This window comes from Eptesicus fuscus, chromosome 13 (assembly GCF_027574615.1).
Source record: "Eptesicus fuscus isolate TK198812 chromosome 13, DD_ASM_mEF_20220401, whole genome shotgun sequence".
NCBI classification, from domain to species: domain Eukaryota; kingdom Metazoa; phylum Chordata; class Mammalia; order Chiroptera; family Vespertilionidae; genus Eptesicus; species Eptesicus fuscus.
Genome location: NC_072485.1, coordinates 50,113,907 through 50,137,454, shown reverse-complemented (window position 1 = coordinate 50,137,454; position 23,548 = coordinate 50,113,907). Strand labels below are relative to the sequence as shown.

Genomic DNA, 23,548 nt, shown 5'->3' with positions numbered 1-23,548 from the left:
CACTTTTTCTTCTATAGTCTTCTGAACTGCTAGGACTATTTACAATAAGCTTGTATTGCTTTTGAAATACAAAAATAAATAAATAAATAAAAATAAGTTAAAGTGAGTGGGTAGGATATACCTGCCCAAGGGAGAAGGGATTTCACTTATCACCAAAGGGCTAACTCCAATTTTAGAGAATTGACCAAGATCTCTGGGGGGTGGGGTGGGGTGGGGTGGGGGTTGTGATTATATCCAGATAATCCACTTATTCCTGGCAAAATAAAGTCTGGAAATAGGCAGCCATGCTGACTGTGTCACTTCAGCTCTTCCCTCCTCAGGCTTTTCTTGAGGTCCAGTTACAGAGAAGCTAACCAGGCCTCCACCGACAGGGCAGATGCTGGGAAGTGCACAGGGGGAGGGAGGTGGGTGGTGGTGGTGTGTGTGTGTGCATGTGTCTGCTTTCCCCTGGACCTCTGTGGAGCAGCAGCTCTTGGTGGGGCTCAGGCTTAGCGTCTCTGCCTGTAACCATGGCAGGGAACAAAACTAAATAGCCCCACACAAAAAAGGATGAACCCTGACCTCAGCTTTGTTAGCAATCACTGAGCCAAATGACCTAGGACAGAAAGCATTAGAGGAACAGCTGTCAGATGGATTCTCCCATGAGGTCCAGGGAACTCCCCATTTAGATTCTGCATAGTCCATCCGTGGTGAGTCTGAGGTTCAAGGATTGGGGGGGAAAGTAGAATGAGCTTCTAATCCCATTTTCCAGGTGGTCCTAAGAGTTCTACTTGTGTTTTCAAGGGATTCAGAAAGGATCTTTTCAAATAAAGTGACTGCCTGGGGATCAGTATTTCCACCCTCAGCTCTCACTTCTCTAAGCTCTGTGAGCTCTGTGGCCACGGGGTCCTCTGCCACAGCCCAGGAGGGCTGTGTCTGTCCAAACATCCACTTCCCCTGAGAACCCCTTCCCATCCCCTTCCACCGTCCCAACTCTTTCAAGATTCAGCTCAAAGGCCATGTCTTCGTGAGGCCTTCTGACATGCTCTTAGGCACAAAGGGCTCCTCCTATCTCTGTATGCCCGCATTTTCATGTGGGCTTCTACCCCAAGGTGCAGTCGTTTATCTGCTTATGTGCCTGACTCTTACTTATGTCTGTCTGGCCAGACCTCTAGGAGCAAAATCAGAGTCAGTGAACGTTTGCTGAATGATTCACTAGTGATGTGTGTATTTATTACTAATGTAAATAATTATTTTCATAAGGACCTAACAATTCCAGACATCACCTAGAAGAGCTTTTGTGTGAGTCTCTTGCAGTCTTCTCCCTGCTCTTTAGTAAATTTCTTGAGGAAGACTACCCAACAAACTATCAGGTACCCACTAGATCTGCCTACCCTATCAGAGCTGGCTAAGAGGCAGTTATTGCACCCGGTGTAAAGCCCTTTCTCTAGTTGAATGAAATAACTTTCCAGCCAAGGAGAGGGGGGAGCTACTGAAAAGCTACCACATACATTGCCCTGCTGAATAAATAATATACATAGGATCCCTGCTCCCTGGGGGAGGCCAGCAAAGCAGCTTAGAACATGGGGCTGGGAACACAAGATGGAAGCCAAGAATAGACAGCAGTCACTGCAGAAAGTGCTAACCAAGCTCCACATATTTTTCTTATGAAATCAAACAAAAATGGGTGGGTGTGTAAGCTTACTGGCTCCCCTGTCCCTCTACATGAAATAGCAGAACCTGCCTATCTAGAGACGATTTTTCAAAGAACAGACTCTCGGTGAAGAAAATCATATAATCACAGTCTACCTGAAGGGAATGTATTATGCATTAGCCCATAGGGTACCTCTGAAGATGGTGTATTTCTAGCTAACCTTCTTCTACTTACATCATTCCATCACTTAATATTGCTCGCGCAATTTCAGAACTTAACATCCTTATGAGATGGAACAGAAGTAGAGAGAAATGGGAAACTGGAACAGAAAGGCCCTTTCCTTATTGACAGCAGTTTAAAACACGTGGGGAGAAATTTATTTCATTTTGCTAACTTCCTTTCCCATGAATAGCAACAGGGACATTCGGTTCCAAATGATAGACTCAAGTCTACAATTCAGCCTAAGTCATGCAGAATCCAGTTAGACCAGGCTGACAATTTCTTCAGACAATTTCTTCTGCTTAAAGAAAGCCCAGTTTTTAATTTATAGTGCTTGTCATTTTGTCCAAACAATGTGATTTCATTCCCACCGAGATAAAAGTACCTTCTAAAGGCTGCCCCTTTCCAAATAACTCACTTTCCCTTCTCTGTTTTATAAAATCTTCTCATATCTGCTTTGGTTAGTAAAACTAGCCTTTTTCTTCCCCTAAAATAATATATTAAGAAAGTTGAGTGACTATAAATATATTGGTAATTGTTTATGCTGAATGCTCATAATTTCAAGAATTTTAAAAAGATAGCATAAATAATCACAGGGTAACATATATATCCTGGTTTCTAAGACACCCATACTTTAATAAGGATTTCAAAGAAAAAAAGAAACACTGTATTAAATATATATACAAATTTTGTTTTGTAACAGGTTATACATCCATACAATTTCATTTTCATATTATTTCCTTCTTTATTAGTCCAATCACATTTGAGGCTAAGCCTTTATCATACTTACGGTTCTTTTGAATATCTCTTGCCCATAAGGGTTATAAGTAACTTGTTATTAACATGTGGCTCTCTTTGTACCACCGTTTCAAAATTTGACACTCTTGAGCATTGTTAGGACAGACTTCAAAAATAATAGTTTCACTGAATTTCTTATTTGGTTAAATCCATTATTTCTCATTTATTTCCTTAAGTAAGCTACACGTGGCTGGCAAGGAACTTCTTTTGCAAGTCAGCTCAAGCTGCAGCTGGGTTTTTGTCTTTCAGGATGCATGACCAAATCACACCCACCTCTTCCAGCTTTGGGAATTCTATGATCAATTCCAAGACAGTTGGTATTTTATCTTAAATTAGCTGCAGTGTCTGCCATCCCACCAGCAACCCATCTGCATGAACCTCAATGTGGAAACCAAGTTGGGCTCTGACCATTTGTGGGTGGACATCTTCCTTTTGGGGGGCCACATAGCACCTGATCATTGTTTTATAAGGAAAAAAAGGATGGTTTTCTGCCAGTACAAAATGTTGGCCTCACTTATTATAAATCTGCTTCCACACTCATCCCCAATCATAATAACAATTTCAATGCTGCATCAAACTGTAATTTTTCTGAGACATAAAAATTAGGAACTCAAATTTAAGCTAAAATTTCACTAGTAGTGTATAGTAATATAGCACAAATAACTTAACTAAGAAAACAAGGAGATGATGAGATGCCCTCTATTGGTGAGGGGCACAAAGGGCAGGCAATAATAACCACATCACCACTTACTCTTCTGTGGAGGGGCAGGCAAGGTGCTTATGATATCGACTGTTGAAATGGTAACAAGTATACGTCTTAGAATAGAGGGAATAGAGAATGAAGGATTAAAGACTGAGTAGAAAGAAAAAATAACTGCAGAAGTAGAGGAATTCAAAGAACAGAAAATGATGATAGAAAAGTTGTTTTGCTTTTAAATTATGCTACACAAGGCTGATTGATGAACATGTCTGGTATACTCACTCACTGCTTGACGACTTTAGAAAGCAATTTGGTTATTTACACATATACACATACATATACATATATATTCTAAGCCATATTATTAATGCCTAATAAAATAAGAATGGCTAGCTCTGGCTGGAGTGGCTCGGTTGGAGCATAGTCCCATGCACCAAAAGGTCACTGGTTCGATTCCAAGTCAGGGCATATACCCAGGTTGCGGGTTCGATCCCTGGTCACAGCGCCCCAATCAGGGCGAGTACAGGAGGCAACTGATAGATGTTTCTCTCTCACATCAATGTTTCCCTCTCTCTCTTTTCCTCTCCTTTCCTCTCTCTTTAAAATCAACAGAAAACACCCACTGGAAGCACCTACTGACAGAATAGATATTCCAAGTGTAATTCATTCTCAGTCATTAGAGGAAGCCAATGAGATTTCAAACTGCAGCAAATTGTAAACCTAATTCATATGGCCTTTCCTCATTTATTTTAACAGTTACGACTGAATTTCTTTATAAAGGTTAAGTACTGTTAACTACACTAAGAAGGGATATCTTCTATCATATTCACAGAAGTGCTCAATTTTAATTCTATAAATATTAATTCAATAAACTCATATCTAATCTTGGAGTAATTATGTCAAATTTGCACATCTCATACTAGCCAGCACACTCTAAACATCTGCAATCTAGACCTCCTCATTTGGGGATTCATGAATGACTGAAGAGACCCAACCCTGAAAGCATTTATTAAAATCACCTCCTGAGTAAAACAGGTGAAAGTTTGGAAGCAAAAACAAGAACATACTTGCTAAGCACTTTCCATTCCACTTTATATTCAAGTAACATGCTAATTATAAAAAACTTATTATTAAAAACCAATACTGTTTAATTTGAAAGTACTGAAAATGGTTTCTTTTCATCATATCCTATAATTTCTGATGACTTTTAATTCACTTGGATAGAACAGTCTCTTTTTATATGCTTCACAACAAGAACTCTTCATCTTTCTGGTCTCAGGACCCCTTTCCCACTCTTAAATTTTACTGAGGATCTCAAAGAGCTTGTTTCTATAGGTTACATCTATCTATATTTTCTGTATTGGAAATTTAAGCTGAATTCCTAAAAAATATTTATTACCTAAGTTAAAAAAAACAATAAGCTCATTACGTTAACATACTTTTTTTTAAAAACTAGGCATACCTATAGTTAAAACATACCTATAGTTAGTGAAAAGGTAGTGTTGTTTTATATTTTGCAAATCCATTTAACGTGTAAATGAATGGGAAATACCTAGGTTCTCATACTTGCTTCTACATTCAATTTGTCATGACATGCTGCTTTGGCTGAGGGACATGAAGAAACTCCAGGCTTACCTAAATATGTAACTGGAAAAGGGAAGACTATTTGAATAAGCTCGTCAGATAACTGTGGTCATTTTTCTTTACTACAACTAAACTGGACAGGCGATAGTTTCTTAAAGGCTAGCTGCAGTGCAGAATCTGAAACTGTGTCAATAAACTTACATACTCTGCTACATTAAAATCCATTGGTTTATCTTGCACAGTATCAAAAAATCGCATTAGTTAATCTGACTGCGGACCTCATCAAAAAGTCTTTCAAGTACTAGGAAGCTGTCAAGTTCACTGAGGTAGATACAAGTTTTCCAAAATTCTTATTTTTACTTGGAAGCGCAAATTTTATCTTTTGTAGCATTTGTTGTCAGCTGTTTTCCTTGATGCGGCAGGCAGGCTCCCGGCATTCGTTTTCAATGTGCACTCTATGTTCCAGATGGGTAAGCGTCATAAAGAATATTCTTTGTGTGACTGGTTCTTTTATTTTATTTTTTTAAAACTGTGTGTGCATACATACCCCCATTGCTTCTGAGGCACCAGAGTGTGTATATCAGCAGTGTGCAAAAGGCAAATAATGTCTCCTTATCATAATGAAAATAGTTTTGACCTTGTCAATCCACTAAAAGAATACTAAAGAACCCCCTGTGGGGTCCCACAGGCCACACTTAGAAAACTTCTGTGTTATCATATAAGTGACCCTCCAACACCATCACTAAGTGGCAGCCACCAATTTAAAAAGGAGAAATGACCATCATTGCTTGTCCATGTTATCCACATGTATTATCTATCCTAAGAACATTAATATCAGTAGAAGGCTATTTCTATAATTCAAATTTAATATGAAAAACGAGAGCTAGTTACCATGCAAGGATAACAGAAGCTAAACAAACTAAATGTAATATGTAAACTTCCCTCCAAGGAATTTAAAACATAAATTTTTCCTTAATTGTCTCCCCATTTGTTGGGCTTTTTTTTGTGTGTGTTGGGCACTTGTACTGGAGACCTGGAGAGTCATCCTCAGGTGGACTCCGTGGTCAGGATCCATAGGATGTGAAGCAGTCAGGGAACAGAGCAGAGGCACTAATGTCAAACTTACCCAATTTCAAGACCCAAGTCCCCACCCTGCAAGTAGCCTGTCCTTCATAATCTCTGAGTCTTTGTCTTAGTTGAAGACGAAGCAAAATCTGCTAAACACCGTGAGGACTGGATGAGATGCATGTAGAGCATTAGCGTGGCCCCCAGCCCACAGCAGGTATTCAATAAATGGTTGCCACTGTTGTGAATAAGCTCCCCCAGAGGCAGCCGGGGGTCCAGTGAGAAGTGGGACACACATCCACATAATTATGACACAGCATGAGAACTGATTAACCACAACATGCGGTGGGAGTAAAGGGAAAATCAATGGTCTGCTTAAGTGAGGAAGGTGCTATAATAAATGAGCTGCCATCCCAAAGGGAAAGGGAGCTGGCCCCATGGAGGAGAAGGAGAAGGGAAATGTACAACAGATGCACACGGAGGCTGGGCACAGGACAGAGCAAGGAAAACGCTCTGGAACCAGCTCATGTAGCGTCGCTGATGCCATGATAAGGAGAGCACACATTTGGAGCTGTTCTCTTTCTAAAGACTGAGGACTTAAAACATTTAGTGCTAGCAGGTCATCTGGTCTCCTATTGCCTCCTGACCCCCGGTACACACACATTATACTCATGCTGCTTTCAGGTCTCTGACCTGTCAGCAGTGCCCTGGCCCCTGCTTGACCAGTGGAAAAGGAAGAACAAAGCTCCTCCTAGAGGCTGTGGGACATCAGGGAGCCCCAGCAGCTGGTGGAATTTGCACTTAATGTTTTAAAGCACAAATGAGGCACATACTGGGCAAAGCCATTTTATACACTGAGTGGCCAGATTATTATGATCTCTGAACGCATAATAATCTGGCCACTCAGTGTGTGTGTGTGTGTGTGTGTGTGTGTGTGTGTGTGTGTATTTTAGAGACCCGGTGCATGACTTCATGCATGGGTGGGGTCCGGCCAGCCTGGCCAGGCAGAGGGGACATGGGTGGTTGGCCAGCTTGCCTGCTGGTCGAACTCCTAGTCGAGGGGGCAATTTGCATATTAGCCTTTTATTATATAGGATATACACTGAGTGGCCAAGTTATTAGCGTTCAGAGATCATAATAATCTGGCCACTCAGTGTATTCTCTCAGGCACTTCTAAGACCTTAAAGCCCGTGCAACTGTATCTTCATCCCAGCCCCAACTATGCCCCAGGTCCTATGTGACAGTGGAATTTACAGGTTGCTTTGCTTAATGGAGTGAGAAGAAAGAGAAAGAGGGTCTAGTGGCCCATGTTTTCCATCCTGATTCCACCCATCGGGGAAGCCTCTTGTCATTGCATGAGTGGGCCCTGAAACCCAAAGAGGCCACCTGCCTCTTGCTGTTTGGCAGAAGCAGCAGGGCACAAGCCCAGCGTGAGGGCAGCACACAGGTGTGAGCCATGACCCACGGCAATCCTGCAGGTGCAGGTGAACATGCATCAGCGTGCATCCATGGCCAGCTGTGCTGCTCCACACTCACACAGGACTTGACCATTCAAACAAAAGCCACTGACATCACTGCAAGGTCTTACTCACCCAGAATTTTACGAGGAAGAAGGCATTTTGAGGGCCCTTTCCAAACAGTTCCTTTAAGCCACCTTTCTTTTCAGGAAATTTGTCATAAATCTGACGAATGTCCACTGATTCGAGCAATGGGTCACTGTAAGAATGGTTGGCATGCCCAATGTGCACGAAGAGGTGTTTGTTGTACTGCAAGAAACCAACAGAGACATTCCCATTACAAACCCTTTGAACAACCTGGGACACATGCATCTTGAACTGGATAAAGAGTAAGTAGTCTTAAAATCCCGGAATTATGCCTTGATTAGCTGAGGGTCCATACCTTTGAAAAGATGAAGATATTAGAAAAGTCCTTATAATTTAGGGCAAAAACAATCATCTTTTTTTTTAAATTAAAGTTGATATACAATAATATATTAGTTTCAGGTATATAACATAGTGAAACAGTCATTGTCTTTTATTGATAAGGGTATATATTTTTCCAATGCCTAAGAAGGCTTTTTGTAGACATAGTAGTAAAGAACAGCTTAAATTACCCAACTACCAAACCAAAAACAATTCTATTACCCAGTTTCACAAGACTCAGCTGAAAATGACAGTGACACCTTTTAGAGCCTACTATTTACGGTGTAAACTCAATAAAAAGTATGTGTGTAGTTAGCTAACATCATCACCCAGAATGCACTTTTCACTCCAGCTCCCCTAGCACCAGCATGGATGCAGCCTTCTGAGCTATGGTACCTACCTACTTCTTCCAGCAGGAATGAGAATGCTGAGCCTCTTCTCATCAGTCCCCTTAGTAACCAGTCTCAAACTTGCCCCAGGTCCCCAGGGCCAGTCAATATGTGGCTATCAGTGCAACGTTAGGGTCAGGGGAGGGGATTCATGGCATAAGGTTACGAGAGGTTGGTAACAAAGGAATATCAGTCATTCGTAGTCACACAAAAAAGAAACAAAAACACCAAACTTCTGAGAAGACATTAAACTTACAAAGGAAACCCTTTCTTTGCCTTTGGTATAAGATATGGAAACTGGACCACAAAGGAGAATGTCCAAACCAATGGTTCTCATCCAGGTTGCAGCAGAATTACCAAGGAGCATTTAAAAATCACCAATGCCTGGGCTCCACCCAGACTAAATTGGAATCCCTGAGAATGAGGCCAGACATCAGTGATTTTTAATGCTCGGTAGGCAAATTCCAATATGCACCTAAGTTGGAGAACCTCTGGCCTAGATGCTCTACTTCAGACCCTCCCTGCCCGCCCTTCCTGGTGTACAGGTCATAAGACCCACCTAATGGGACACAGACAAAGACATCTGGGGGTGCACGGGTTCCAGGGAGCTCAGAACTTAATAGGGTTCAAAGAGAAAACCTCGTGTCTCTATTCACCTAGCAGTCCCCACTCACTTTTTGAGTTTAAACTGGCATTTCTCCAAATAGAGTCTTTCTGAGTACTGATCCCATAGAAGCCCCAAATAAAAGAAGGATTGGTTAGGGCAGCCTACCAAGAGTACTGCAAATCAGCTATGACACCGGGCCAGTGCTTCCCCAGTGTCTGAAATGGGGAGAGTGATGGCATCTACTCCATAGGCTGGCTGTAGGATTTAAATGAAACACTGCTTATGTAGAGCACACTAGAACTCCTAGATCCAACAAAGAGTAAACATTCAATAATGCTGGCTATTACGATTTTTTAATAGAACCTCCTTCTTTGAGATTCACAGTGAGTATTAGCATATTAAAAGCACGGCAGTAAAGAGACATTTTTTTAACCTTGTATAACCCAAAGTTTCCCAAACTCATTTGATCACAACCCTGTAAAGATATCCTGCGGAAGTGCTGGTTCGAATCTGTGACCTGCTGCCCACGCCGTGGATCTCTGGCCACAATGCCAAAGGGTGAGGGGTCCAACCCCCCACAGTGGTCCACAGTGTTGCATGCCTGACTTATGTGACTTATGGGGAGTGTGGCCAGAGCCTGGCATGTCCTGGAAGAAGGCTAAGCCCCTCTCACATTCAACATCAGAGAGCTATCTTAACCAAGGCTTCAAAATCCCTCAAAGGCATCAGCTAAAATGAAAATCCAAGTGGAACCTATCAAGCTTTGACGTGGTCCCTGCCTCTGCTCCTTCAGTTACCTGGGGACTCTCTGGTGGGACTGAGACCTGGAAGCTATTGTGAAAGAACAGAGTGGGCCTGTGAGGGAAGAGAAAGGAAAAAATGTTTTCATAAAGTCAAAGCCCTGGCTGTGTTAGGGAGGTGAGGCTATGGGGTGGGGCGAGTGCCTTTGATCTTTCTGTAGGTTTTCTCTAATGCTGTCTGTCACATCATCTTTTCAGTTACAAGCAAATAAAAGCCCACAGAAGCAGAAACGTATAAAGCACAACTGCTAAGGAGTTTCCAGTCTCATCAGTGGGTAAAAGGAGATGTGCAATGTGCTTTCTATATATGTGGTCTCAGGTACTCCTTTCCTCACAATGACATTGTAGGGAGGTTTCATTAAAGTCATTTTACAGATAAGGAAATAGAAGCTTAGAGATGAACGGACCTGCCTGAGGTCACACATCCGGGATTAGTCCTGGAGTTAAGAATAAAACTTGGATCTGTCAACGCCATGGCCCATGCATCTTGGTGCAAATACCAACCACGCAGTCTCCCAGAAGAAAATGCCCAGACCCTTCTAATGCAGATCTACTTTTGTTTTGAAAGTTGATTTGAGAAAAAAAAAATGAAAGAAGCTAAATGGTGTTTTCAAAATTCTAAGATGTTAAATTAGAATTCAGGAGAAATGTAATGATTCACAGATGCATCAGATAGTGTCTTCAAAGGTTTCTATTTTGAGGAAATTACCTTTGTGCCCAAGTGGCTGAAAGGAACTGAGAAGGGGCAGGCTGTCTTTGCCAAAGGAAATCGGGCACTGACTCTCCAAGGCTGGTGACTTGAAACCAAACCCTGACTGTTGGCATCTGAGCAGCTTTGTTCCTGCCAAGAGGTGACTTTGTTGCTAAGAATACCAAGGACTAAAGAAGGTGTCCTGGAGACCACAGCAGTGAGACAAACAGCCCTCGCTCTCTCCCTAACTCAACCTGGGCAGGTCGGGAGTCCCTGTGCCCCCAAATCCAGAAGCTGAAAAGAAACAACAACAACTATCTGATAGGTGTGGGTTCAAGTTTTAATGAAATTAGAACTCTACAAACCATTTGATGAGGCTCTACCTACTACTTCCATCCTGCCAGTTCTCCTTAGAAGAGAAGAAGAGACACTTCCTTCCCTCTGTCTCCCCTGCCCTCCCAAATAAATCCCATTTGCTTACTAGTAGGGCTGGTTACCCAAAACTAAAGGTGGGACAAAAACAAAACAAAAAAAAGAGTAATTCTATTCTGTAAGGCAAAAAACAAATATTTGAAAACAACAACAAACCAAAGCCCCAAGTATTGGGGGCAATATATACACTAAGCACTGTGCTAGGCACAGGGAATCCGGGAGCCAATACTTCAAAGTCCCCCTCTTCACAGACCCTACAGTGACTAGACAGAGCTAGCTTACTGCCTCTATAGTCAATCATGTGTTGCCCATGTAAACATGGGTTCTCAAAGATTCCTAGAGAAAAGGCTGAGGTTAAAGACAGTCAACATCCCCACTCTTGCACGTCACATGACCTAAATCAGCATTTATCTGCTTTTTTATATGGATGACTTTATTCTCCAGCATTAAACAACACAGTGTTACTCATTAGCAAAGAGAACCTGTGTGGAACTCACCTTGGAAATGTGAGTTAAGTTTCACATCTCTAAGGCAAAACCCTGATAAAAACCAAGCCATCCATCTCATGTGAGAGTATAACACACTCTCAGATCTGTAAGGTTTCAGAAAATTGATCTTTGTAACCATTCTTGGTTAGCTACAGGAGGATACGTTCCTATGAAATGGAGTAAATCAAAACACAGGGAGATGGGGCCCTGACCCAGGAGAGAGGAAGAGGAACTCACTGCCCAACAGCTGGGCCGCTGACCCGGACAGAAACCGGTCCAGTGGATGAGGAGCTGGAGGGGCCCTGGAGGGATGTCACCAAGGGGATGTGGACCTGAGAGACTGCCTGACTTATATGACCATCTGGAGAAGAGTTTGAGAATTCTGTTAGAAATTGTGAGGATGAATTCGTGTAATGTAAAAACTGAACAAATAAAATAAAAAAAAGTAGCAATGACAAAACCCTAAAATAACAAGCTTTACAATCAAGAAATGGTTCGAATACATCACACATTAACCACGCTGTGTACAGAACTGGCACAGGTTTGTAATATAAACACTGAACATTAAACCAAAATTTGTGATATAACCACACTGGGAGGGTTAGAAGTAAGGGGGGAGGGCGTGTCATATGCTAAATTTAGAGAGCGAAGTCCTGATCTTCCACAGTAAGAAGTCAACAGAAAATGTCTAAAATTGATGGACTGAGATATATAGGATAAGCATGCTATTTAGAAATATGCAGATGCTATCTGAAGAACTGGCCAAAGGGCTGTAAGCAGCTGTCCCTAAGGAGTAGGGCTGCGAGGTGGGAAGAACTGGGGCAGGGGGCTGCTGCTTTTCCTCAGGCCACGAGTGAGGCTCAATTTGGCTTATATATAAAGCATATGTACTAACTGCCTTGAAACAACCTAGAGTTTTTTGAGGAAGGGAAAGAACTATAAAGGGAAACAAAAACATTACGAGTCGTGCTTCAGGTTGTTTATTCTAGCTGACCACAAATTCCCTGAACCTGGAAGGAACTTAGATCACAGAGCCTTCCTAAGGCTCAACCTCTCAGGACGACTGGCCAGAAGAGGGGACCCATGTCTGCCTGCAAGGTTCACCCAAAAGTACGAAGTTGCACCAGCAAAATCCTACCTGGATCAGCCTGACAGGTGCTTAGCAGCACCTGACACAACCTTAATACAAGGATTTCTCTTTCAACTTGGGGAAATGCTCATTTCCTCTTTTTATTGCTGCAATCCCTCCAGTTCTTTTTTGCAGCAGTTTTATGTAGTGAAAAGGTGAATGTAATCCTAGAAACTCAACAAAGTTACTTGCAAAGGGCTATTTAGCTGCCCTGGGGGTTTTACAAACGATTTCCTCCTCCCTCACAGCTGTTCTGAGAGGTCACTTTCTCTCCTGGTTCCTGGCTCTCTTTCTCTCTGCTGCTGAGGGAGGTTGAGGAGTCAGATGGGGATCTGGTCTGAACCCTGGTGCTGGCACCAGTGTCCAGCTGAGTCATCTGGGACAGCGACTCCGGCCGCTCTGCTGCCTTTTCCACTTCCGTAATACAGGGGTAATAAAAGGGACTACCTTGAAGGAGTGCCACAAGGACTAAATGAGACAATGCATGGAAAATACATAATGCTGTGCCCAGCACGTCACCTATTGTTATAATCATGATACTTCTTTACTTTGGAAGAGATCATTTGAAACTCAGGCTGTCCTCTGACAGCAACAGAAGCGAAATACTGAACTTTAAAGCAGAAATTAAGAGAGGAAAGTTTCAGATACATTAAGGTGATTCCTTGTTTGGACACTGCCATTAGCTACTGTAATATAGAGTGGCCGAGGTGGGGGTGATGTGGACACGGAGTGATCTGGCCCCCACACTTCCCACAGGCACATCAGAGCCCACTCTCTGAAGTGTGCAAAATCTGTCCTCAAAAGTGGGGCTGGGGCAGCCTGGGAGGGCGCCCATCACCGCGGATGAGACAACCAGAACAACACAACTCCCACAGGGGACACTGGGGTCTTACTTTCTTTCCTCTCTTCTTTTAGAGATTGCCAATCCATTTTACTCTAGAGACCTCGGATGAGGTAGTTCACTTTTTGTGGAAAAGGAAGGAAAAGCCCCATAAATATACTCCTTGGCATCTGAGCAGCTCCTCAGGACACACCTCAGTGCTGCACTACACTAGCTGACCTAAAGATGGCGGTCTTTTCATAAACTTGTCCCAAAAATTCCAAGTATTTGAAGAACGTTAGTAAAACCTTGAAAAATGACTGCTGTCAAATAATACCAAGAGAGAAATTATAATCCACTTAGGAATTTAAAGAAACTAAGACAAATAACTCCTGTCAAGGCATGATAATGTACAAGTTGGAACAGAACAAGGACAAATCACCTACATTTGCTTCCTGTCACGCTCCTGCCAGGACTCCCTGTCCAGACACTCCCAGAGCAGCCTGGGCAACCTGTGATGACCCCACAGAGTGGCTGCAGGGCCAGCCAAGGAAAGTGACCTACATACTCAGCTCTTGGGGGGATAGGAGGGGCTCTCCTGGGCTCCTGCTCAAGTAGGCTCCATTCTGGGCTGACTGCTCAGACACACCAGCCCTGTCTGGTTACCTGTCCCTGGTGCTGCTTCATCCCCTCCCTGTGCTCTTCCCAGAAAGAAACATTGAAACAAGAAACTAGGAGCAAGCAAGTCCTTCCTTCCCAGATCTCACACCAGGATGCGTGCCCTCACCCCCCCTTTCCACATCCACCTCCATCTCTCTAGAGGGGCTGCTGTTTCCGTAGAAAGCGGTGTGTCTTCCCCACAGAAGTGCAGCTGTAAGGGCCACTGGCTGAGTGCAGGGACAGCAACCAGGAAGGCAAGCGGGCGTGGGGCTGACCTGCCAAGGAAAGCAGATGGAGCCTGGCTGGGGCCTCTGTGAAATGTCTATAAAACCCAGATTTCCAGATGCTTTCAATTGCCTCATCCCCAAATGGTAATGAAGAAAGAGAGTGAGTGCCCAGAGCAGCTCAGACACTGAAAGTAAACCATCACTGCTATTTCGAGAGGTGCATGGATGAGCCCATAGAACAGCTTGGCAGTCATGCGGGAAAGGGTGGCAAAACCACACCGCACCCCAGGGAGCCATCACCTCAACCTCAGAAAGATAGATACTTCATCTCCATGCCCTACTGGAAGACCACACTTGGTAAAATATATGAGAAAAGTCTGGGAAAAGCACATATACTGGGCACAGCCAACCGTCAGACCAGCTGTGGCCTTCCTCTGAGAGCCTGCAGGGCAAGTGTGCTTTCTGACCATTTACTCTAAGCATGGGATGCAGACATTAACACAATGGGTAGAATTCCGGCTCTGTTGGTTTTAAGCTGTGTGACCTGAGGCAAGTTCCTTAATCTTTCTGGGCCTTGGCTTCCTCCTCTGAACATAGGGATGACACCTGGCCTGCTGATATCTGGGGGTCAATGTGAAGGTCAAATGAAACAGTAAACAAGACAGTTCTGTGTGAGCCATAGGGAGCTGCACAGATACTGGATTGCAGATTTACTATTAATGAGATCCATACACGAGCTATGAACTGGGGTAGAGGAACTTCTTTTTTAAAGGACCAGAAACTGTTTTGCCCAAACAGCTGTTGCCCATAAATACAGAACCCCACTATGAGATGTAGTGTCAGCCCCAGCAGCCACTGCAGGCTTGGAAGCTTCTTCACAGAAACCTTGGCCTCCTCCACCCTATCCAGGACCCAGGCAAGGACTCTCCTGGCAATCTGGAACTTAAACCTTGCTTTTGATCTTGTTTCCTTATTTCTCCAATGGAATCCCATGCAAACCATTCACCCTTCTTTCTGCCCCGGGCCTCATCAATGCCTTGTTTCCTTAGCTGGTCACATTTTCCAAAGCAAAGTCAGGGTCTGTGGTCTAACAAAAGACTTTTAGCTCTCCATGAATTTAGGCCTTTGAAAGAAGCTGTACAGATAGGAAGATTAAATCATGCTTGGGCCCACATTTGACCAACTGCCTTTATGGGAAAGAATAAGGTGAGCTGTAGGATGTATTTGCAGAACTTTAGTGCAGGCTCCCCTGAAGGGGAGACCTCAGGCTCGGGATCACTCAGACTGTGAAGATTGCTGACTTACTCCTCACACCCAGGAGGCTCCATGCTTCAGGCTGTCCAACCACTTAGAAATAAAGATAAGAGGCCAGGACATCCCAGCAAAACCCCTTGCCTCCTGGCTGAGGACCTGCCATCACCCAAGCCTGCGCACCCTCCAGGAATTCTCTCCTTCAGTGGAGCCTGAGTCAAGTGTCCTTCCTTTCCTCCTCCTCCAAATGTCCTGACCACCTTCCTGCGCTGGCTGCCACTTGTGGATCGATAATGAGCCTTGTCCTCTGCACTCCCCCAGGTGGTGCATCCTTCTCTGTGAGATGAATGCGTGGGAAAGACCTCCCTAAATGTTGGTCATTGCTGCTACCTTCCCCAATTTTTCAAACTATGGGCTCTGGATTAGGACAAAGTTCAAATATCAACCCTGTCCTCTATGAGCTCGGTGTTGGGCTGTTGTTAACTTAAACTTGCTGAACGTCTCTGTTCCCAATATCCCCCCTTCAACAGGTTTCTTTTGAGGAAAGGCGATTAATCTGCTTCTTCCTCGTTCTGTGACCTTTCAAATTATACTACCACCCCCGGTCTCAAAAGCTCAGCCATTTCCAGTATCCTCTTCCTCCACAGCTAATTAAGCCCTAAGACCTTTTAAAGTTATCGACACAATGTCTATCCCCTGGGTCACTACTTATGCCCTGGGTTGGTGCTTGTTGCTCATCTCCCAGCCCAGCCCATTCTCTGACCTGCTACAGCTGTCATCTTCCTGAAACACATCAGATCACAATTTCTCTTTAAAAAGGAGGGTGAGAATATGTTCGTATTATGCTGTCCATGTATTAAAATCTGTGGAAATACAAGAAACTAGCAAAGGTGATTCCTACCTGGGATGGGATAGGAATTAGAAGTTAGTGAACTCTCCTTCCATTCTTTTATGCTTATAGATTTTTGACCACATGTATTTACTATCTACTAAAAAAAAAAAAAAGAAAAATTAATTTAAAAAAGTATTCTGGCTTCCATCTGAGTTTCAATAGAGTCCAAAACACCTGGTGAGCAGATCTTCCCAAGCCAGATCCCTCCATCTGTCTGGCCCAATTTCCTGTTACATTTCTAAAAGACATTCAGGTTCCAAAAACCATGTGTGGAGTGTTCAATAGGTCCAGGGATGTTGCTAACTGTAATTGTTGCAGCAATAATGAGGGTAGTCCTATTACGCCTGCTGTACCAACAGAAGTAAGGCTGAGCCGTGAAGTCATTTGCCCCAAATCTCACACCACTGGTAAGCATTCAGATACCAGCTTTCTCATTCAACTAGTACGAATGTGTCGTCACAAGAGCATGACAGGAGATATGCTCTGAAGTTCCAGTGGAAACATTCCTGGCCTCTCTTGTGCCTTGCCCCAAACCCCGAGAAGACTCACAAAACCTCAGGTTGGAAAAGGAGCTCAGGGAAAAGCCAGCCCGACCCTCACCCCATGTGAAGGGCCCTGCTAACATGCAGCCTGCACTTGGGAAGCTCATACTTTGGAAGGCAGCTGTTTCTATGTTTGAAGAATTTTTTGATTTCTTCAAAACCACAGTGAAGTGGTTAGGAATAGAGTGGAGCCAAACCTTGGCATAGCCACTTCCTGAGAGTGGATCTTGATAATGTACCTTAATGCATCAGAGCCTCCATTCCTTCCCCTGATAGACTGGACATAAGCCCAGTACCCAAGCCAAATGCTTGGCGTAGTGTTTATAACACAGCTCAGTAGGTGCCGGCGATTAATGTTATTGCTATCATGTATCAAGTTGTTTGTTAGGAGCTGGATGTGCCTTCCCTGTTCAGGTTTGTTACCGTACCACATCGTGGAATTTTTCTTCTTCTTTGGCAAGACAGTGCATTTTCAAAATCTAAAGAGACAATCTCCTTGTCCCTCCCTCTCCATCCCAAAATTCTCCCTTCTCTGGCTGTGTAACATCTACCTAACTCAACCCTCACACACTCTCTTCCTGCACACGGTCCTGCTTATTCTGACATGTAGACCATGACAAGTATTAAGCATACAGTCTGGTGCCTTGGAAGTCTGCACCATCAGGGGTTTGCCAGCTGTGGGGCAGGATGTGGCTGAGCTGTGGGGGGCTGGAGGAACCTGCCGTGTCCCAGGGTGGGGATGGAGGGATTCTACTAGGCTTTATTAGGGAAACCACTCCCCATGCACGCACAGGATTCAGCTTACAGCTCACCAAGATCAGGTTTTCAGCAGTCTCAAATCAGCAGCTGCCTAACTCAGTCTCCAGGAACTGGGCCCTGATTACAGGCGATGGAGGATCTTACACTTAACATTTGAAGTCCTTTGATATGCAACACTGAAATCATGTAAAAAGTGTATTTTCAAGCACTACTAACCACTCTAATATAGTCTTAATTTTTTAGATCTTCCTTTCTTAACTCTCTGCTGTTTTTCTCTTAGCTTCTAGTGGAGCCAAAGGTAACAGAGGGACTGACTTGCTGGTTCTCCACCAATATAAACAACCAACTTGAGGAAACGCTGCCATCTGGTTTAGACTTGATGCAAAGCCAGCAGGGGGCGCTCATCCCCCAGATTATTCTTCCTTTAGTTTATAGATTATAGCCAGCTATAGCCTACAAAACAGGCCACAGGTACACATGGACCATACACTCTTTGGTTACAATCTCAGGATGTGGAATCAGCAGGTCTGGATCTGAATCCCATTTCCAACGTCAGCTAACTGCCTAACACTGGGCAGGCCACGTCACAGGTTTGAGTAAAATAATGCACAGTGCTGGCTATCTCCACAGATGGTACTACCGCTGGTACCACGACTAGTGCTGCCAACGCTAAGGGTGGCGGAGTCAGGGAGAAGTCTTCAGGGGTGGCAGTGAAGACTATGTGTTAGACTGAAGAGTGAATTTCCAGAGCAGTGGTAACTAAGGGAGGCCACCCTGGACTGTGGCAAACTAGGTTTTCCTCTTGGCTTTCTTGCTCATGCCTTATCTACTGCTGGGAAATAGTAGAGCCGCAAGGTTCAAACCTGGCCACAGCCGCTGACTATCTGCAAAACAGCAATCTCTCCAAGCCTCTCCTATAGAATGGAACAGAATTACCTACCTCACCGGGCTATGATGAGGATAGAAGAAATCACTAATGAAAAACAGTTAGCACTGCACCCAGCACATTGATTTATTTATTGGCTTTTTGCCAGCACTATCTATAACCCCATGATTCCAATGAGCCTAAGCCATTATGGAGAAGTAGGGAGAAATGTGTGCATGCCTACATGGAGACAAAGATCTCCAAACACAGAGTTAAATCTGTTTGGGGACCTTTAATTATTTGTCACCTTGTTGGCTTTCTTATCAAATTAACATACTTAATATTTGATGTTAAAGTTTTAAGTAGAGTACACCCACATTAATTTAAATGTCCCAGATGAATTATTTTAGGTGACTTTAAATTTTCCTATAGTTGGAACCATTCACATGCTACAAGTTTTTCAGTGTTACCTTGGTCCTGAAGTGCCATTACATGTTCACTGTAACAGCACCTCATGTTTGCAAAATAAAGTACATATTATATAATCTGACAAGCTGGCACTTGAGGCATCGTCAAAGTGCTGTAAATAATTTTGTTAATTCTCCCCCATTTCAATTCCTCAATCACCTTTTTCTCCAAGGGTTCCTTGCTTCCTCTAGCATAAGAACTCTCCGGACCCTCACATCTCCACTAAAATCAAATACATGTACTAGTCGCAACTTGGTGTGAATTCACTTATATACATTAAACTCATTTATGTATCACTGCAAAATCAGGGTTCGTAACACAGGAATGTTAGAAGCAACATTAACAAGTGAGACTGATGTTACGATTTAGGAAAATAATTTCAGAATAGTGGTGCAGTTTTGGTTGGCATTATCTGATAGACATAACTTAAAATCATAATATAACAAGCCAAAAATATCAACATATGACATTTTCTGAAATTATACCTTTTTATTCTAAAGAGCACGTAATTTTCACCTGTACAGGATCGCCATTCCACATAAGCACTTAGCATCACCTCCCATTCTGTGTGTGTGTGTGTGTACGTGTGTGTGCACTTGTTGGGGTGGTTACTGTTGTCATCTCTACCTAGGAGGGAGGCTCCACTAGAATAAGGACTGTTCCCTTTGCTGTTGAATCCCTAACACCTAAAACAGGGGTTGGCATGTAATGTTTAAAAAGTATTTGCTGACTGACTTCCAATTTCTCTCAGTCCCCATCTTGGGTCCCCTAAAATATAATTACTTTTTCAAGAGGCCCAAGAATGTTGACTCGCACCTGGCCTTCTGTTTGTTTCAGGACAGTTAAAGTCATGGATTAGAGTCGAAGCTACAAAGCCAAACCTTTTCATTCATCAGGGAAAGGCCAATCAGGGAAAGGCCATTGCCATCACCCTTCCTGTAAAACCACTCAGCTACTGAAAAAAATGACCTAGTTGGCTTTCTCTTCCCTGTTTTCAATAACCTTATTTTCCTATACCTGCCTTAATAGGCCCACTGACCTACTTACATCTCCTTCATTTCCCCCTAATTTTGGAGCAGGCTCTATTTTCCTACCAGCTGCCAGAGTTCACAACTCATAGACAGAAATGTCAGTGGCTGCACGGCGTTCCCAAGCCTCTGCTGGGGTGATGGCTGGTGGAAGCCTCTGCCCGGGGCGTCTCCCTCGTCCTGTCACCAGAGGCTTTCCACCAAGCACAAGTGCAAATCCTCCCAGGAGAGGTCACCCGTGATGGTTCAGTATCTGAGTTATTCACAACAGATGGTGAAATCACTCGTGACACTTCTTCCTGATAACTGAACGACAGCAAGGCGGCAGACGTACGGAAGGCATGGCTTTCAGTGGCCCTGGAGATCAGCAAGGTGGGTGCGATAGGGAACACAGGAAAGAGTTGGTGAAGATTCCCAAAGACAAACTCACGATTTCTCCAGTGTGTGCCTTGGACTCGCCCACATGCAGATGCAGTGCTCATCCTCACAGCCAAGGAGTGGGAGTGAGTGAGATAAGGGCCTTGGGATTACTGGGGGGGGAGGCTCACAAATGTATGGGAAATGATGGACCCGGCAGGGAAACAATGGGATGACAGCACTCGAAGTGGGGGGGGGGGGGGGGTATCGAATAGAGTCCAGATGCCAACTTCCCTGGTATTTATGATATTACAATGCATTCTATGTCCAACTGCTAAAGTACCATCTTGTTACTTCTCCTTAAGAAGATAACAACCTGCTGTCGTGAGAAAACATAGCTGCTACCTTGGAAAGGCAGTGTAGAATCATGGCTAAATGTTTAGGCTTGAGTTTGAAAAACGTAAGTTTGAATCTCTAATCCATCAACTATTAACAGTGTGACTTCAGGGAAATTACTTAACTTCTGTTTCGTCATCTCTCAGACAGTACCTATCCTTATAAGGTTTTGATGAGGGTAAAATGTAATTGTACAGGTATATATAAGCAGCTTTGCCTAATACCAGTCAAGTGGCAAGGCTCAATAGAGGTTAAATTTTACCAAATGCAAGAGCCCATTAAGGTCCTTCCCTTCAGCACCAGTGTTCCCTGGAGTGTCAGGTCCAAAGCATCCACAAATTCAGCTCTAAATTCAACATAGTTGTCCATGGGAATACCTTTTACTTAATTGAAAAGCTGGTCGCCTATTCCTTCAGGTCCACATCCACTCGGGTTATTTGTCAGGCATGAGGGCAGGGGAAAGGATGGTGAAGGGGAATGGAAATGGACAGCAAATGCTGGATTTGAGGCACACCTCTCTGAGCACACTCACCGAGTCTGGGTCTCGCTGTGGTTCGAGGAAAGCGGAGAATTCCACCAGGCGAAGTTTGGTTGTGCCAATGGAGCGACCCTGCCAGGCAGGGACCGAGGGAGCTGGGGCTGACGCAGGTTCAAACCCTGAAAGACCAATCGTCACCTTTAATGCTGGCCATTCACCTCCCCTTGGGCCGCAGGCAAATACGGGGACAGGGCCCTACAAACAGATGACCCAGGAAGAAAGGCCTGCTCCACCACTGCCATGTGAGGTAGGGGTGAGACTCTGGCCAAGGACCTTGCGGCCGTGCCCTGATAAAGCACAATGCGTGTGGCTCCCCATAAAGCCAACTTCAACTCACGCTATGGGCTGTGGCCCGAGGACACCAACTCCTGGACAAAGGGGCCAAGCTGGGGGCCAGGGTGAGACAGACTGAAGTGTGGGAATGAATGCTCACAAAGATCTCCTGTGAGGCTGGCATGCAAGATACTTCTTGTGTTTCTCCACCTCCTTTCTTAAGCCTGCAATCACCGCAGTATGGAACATTCCCTCAGAGTGCTCCGTGGTGTTGGAGCAGAGGGCATAAGCCTGGGGTCTGTAAAGGAGAGCGGCTCCACCGAGTCATTCCACATGCACATGTGTGTAGGCGGGGAGCAGATACATGGTTTCTAGTTTGGCCTTCCATGGCAGCTCTCCTTTGAAGAAAGGGTACTAGGAATTAAAACCTACTTATCTAGGAAAGGGTGAATAAACCCCATCTGCCTTTAGGACCTAGATTGCCCAATTCGGCCTGTTAATGATGGGGAAGGAACCACAGTAACTTCCCTTTCCAAGGATGACCAGGGTGCTGAGTGAAAGTGACCAGGCTTCCTGTTTCCTTAAAACAATGCATCTGAAGAGCTCTTCGTGAGGTGACTGAGAGGAATCGGGGACCTGGAAAGGGACCCCTGTGACCCTCCACAGATCCAGGCTAACCCCGGCCTTAAACATGTGGGCACAGAGGGGGCAGCCATGGCTCTGCAAGTCAGGGAGGACACGCAGATGTGGAAAAAAGTGAGAGGGAGCCCCTCAGAGACTCACCTGGAATGGGGGCTGTGACTGCTGGCTGGATGGGGTAGGCCTGCTGCACGAAGGGCTTGACACTGGGGACAGAAGGATGGAGAGAGTCAGAAATGGCGCCTGTAGCAGTGGCTACACCTCAGTCCTGGCCTCAGCCTCCCAGGGCTAGGGACCCAGCCTAGGGTTCTTCCCACTGATAGGTTCCCTGCCTGCAAGTGGGGCACAGCCCAGGCAGAGCTCCACCAAGACTGAGAGGGTTACTCCCGATGATTGAGGGGCCAGCAGGCTGCTGGGGACCCACCACCAGCTTCACACCAGTTCAGTGGGAGGAGCTGGACATCTGCCTCTGAGACCGAGGTTCGTGGTCACCAATCGCAGGCACTTGCTCGCCTTCTCTAGGCCAAATAGCTCAAGTTCTTTTGAGAATATACGAGCAGGATTTCCTTTCTGCTTTACCCCCAGACTGCCCTCATCTTCTGGTTTACTGAGCTTGCTACCCTGGCCCTCAAAGCATCATTGGGATTTTCTATTAGCCGCCACACCACAGGGAAAGCCGGGACAGAATGGGCTATGGAATCACCCCACTGCCCTCTCTCGGGCAGGTGCTTTCTCAGGACGACCCTACGCTTTGCCCTTCAGAGCCAGGGAGGGATTGGAATCCTCTTCCTGTTTCGAGCTACATGACCACTAAACTTAAGGTGGAAGTAAGGTATTTCCATGTCTCCAGGACCTGAGCAGTCTCTTTCCTATTGGCTTCAGCAGGTAACAATGAGGGATGATGTCGGTGATCTCGGGTTAAATCTCCTTTCCCCGCCCCTCCAAGCTCCGAGGCAGTTTTGCCCCAGGAAAACGCTACCCAGGGTGGGCGGTGCCCAGGCCCTTGTAGTCAATGCCGGCCCCTCCTCAGACTTACTCTTGTGAGGATCCTGGCTGCCCTGTTTGTATCATTCCTGGCCAGAACTGGAAGGCAAAATGCAAGAGGCTTCAGGATTATGAGTTCACTTCAAAGCACAGTTCAGGATGCATGTACATTGCAACCCCTGCTAAAGACGGCGGGTTCAGATCATCCGCCAGGTGCAGGGACCCTCCCTAAATGCAGGTGTGGTCACTGCTGGGCAGAAAACCGCCGCCTATGTCCTCGGCCTAGCAACCCAAGGCTCCCTCTAGCTCCTCTTCCAGATAATCTCCACTGGCAGGGCCAGGCAGTAACACCTGGCAGCGATCTGGGTGCAACCTGGCAGCGATCTGGGTGC

At 44.8% G+C, this 23,548-nt stretch overlaps 1 protein-coding gene across 5 annotated transcripts in view; it reads right to left on the bottom strand.

The window, feature by feature from the left end:
* Nucleotides 1-23,548, bottom strand: part of TEAD1 (TEA domain transcription factor 1) — a 253,571-nt gene that overhangs the window by 31,011 nt on the left and 199,012 nt on the right. For all 5 annotated transcript variants that reach the window (XM_028159825.2, XM_008151018.3, XM_054724607.1 and 2 more), the window contains 4 exons: nt 23,209-23,255; nt 22,317-22,378; nt 21,255-21,379; nt 7,592-7,765 (listed from right to left, as the gene is read on the bottom strand). In XM_028159825.2, the coding sequence (XP_028015626.1) occupies nt 7,592-7,765; nt 21,255-21,379; nt 22,317-22,378; nt 23,209-23,255 (408 nt within the window). The remainder of the gene's footprint in view (nt 1-7,591; nt 7,766-21,254; nt 21,380-22,316; nt 22,379-23,208; nt 23,256-23,548) is intronic.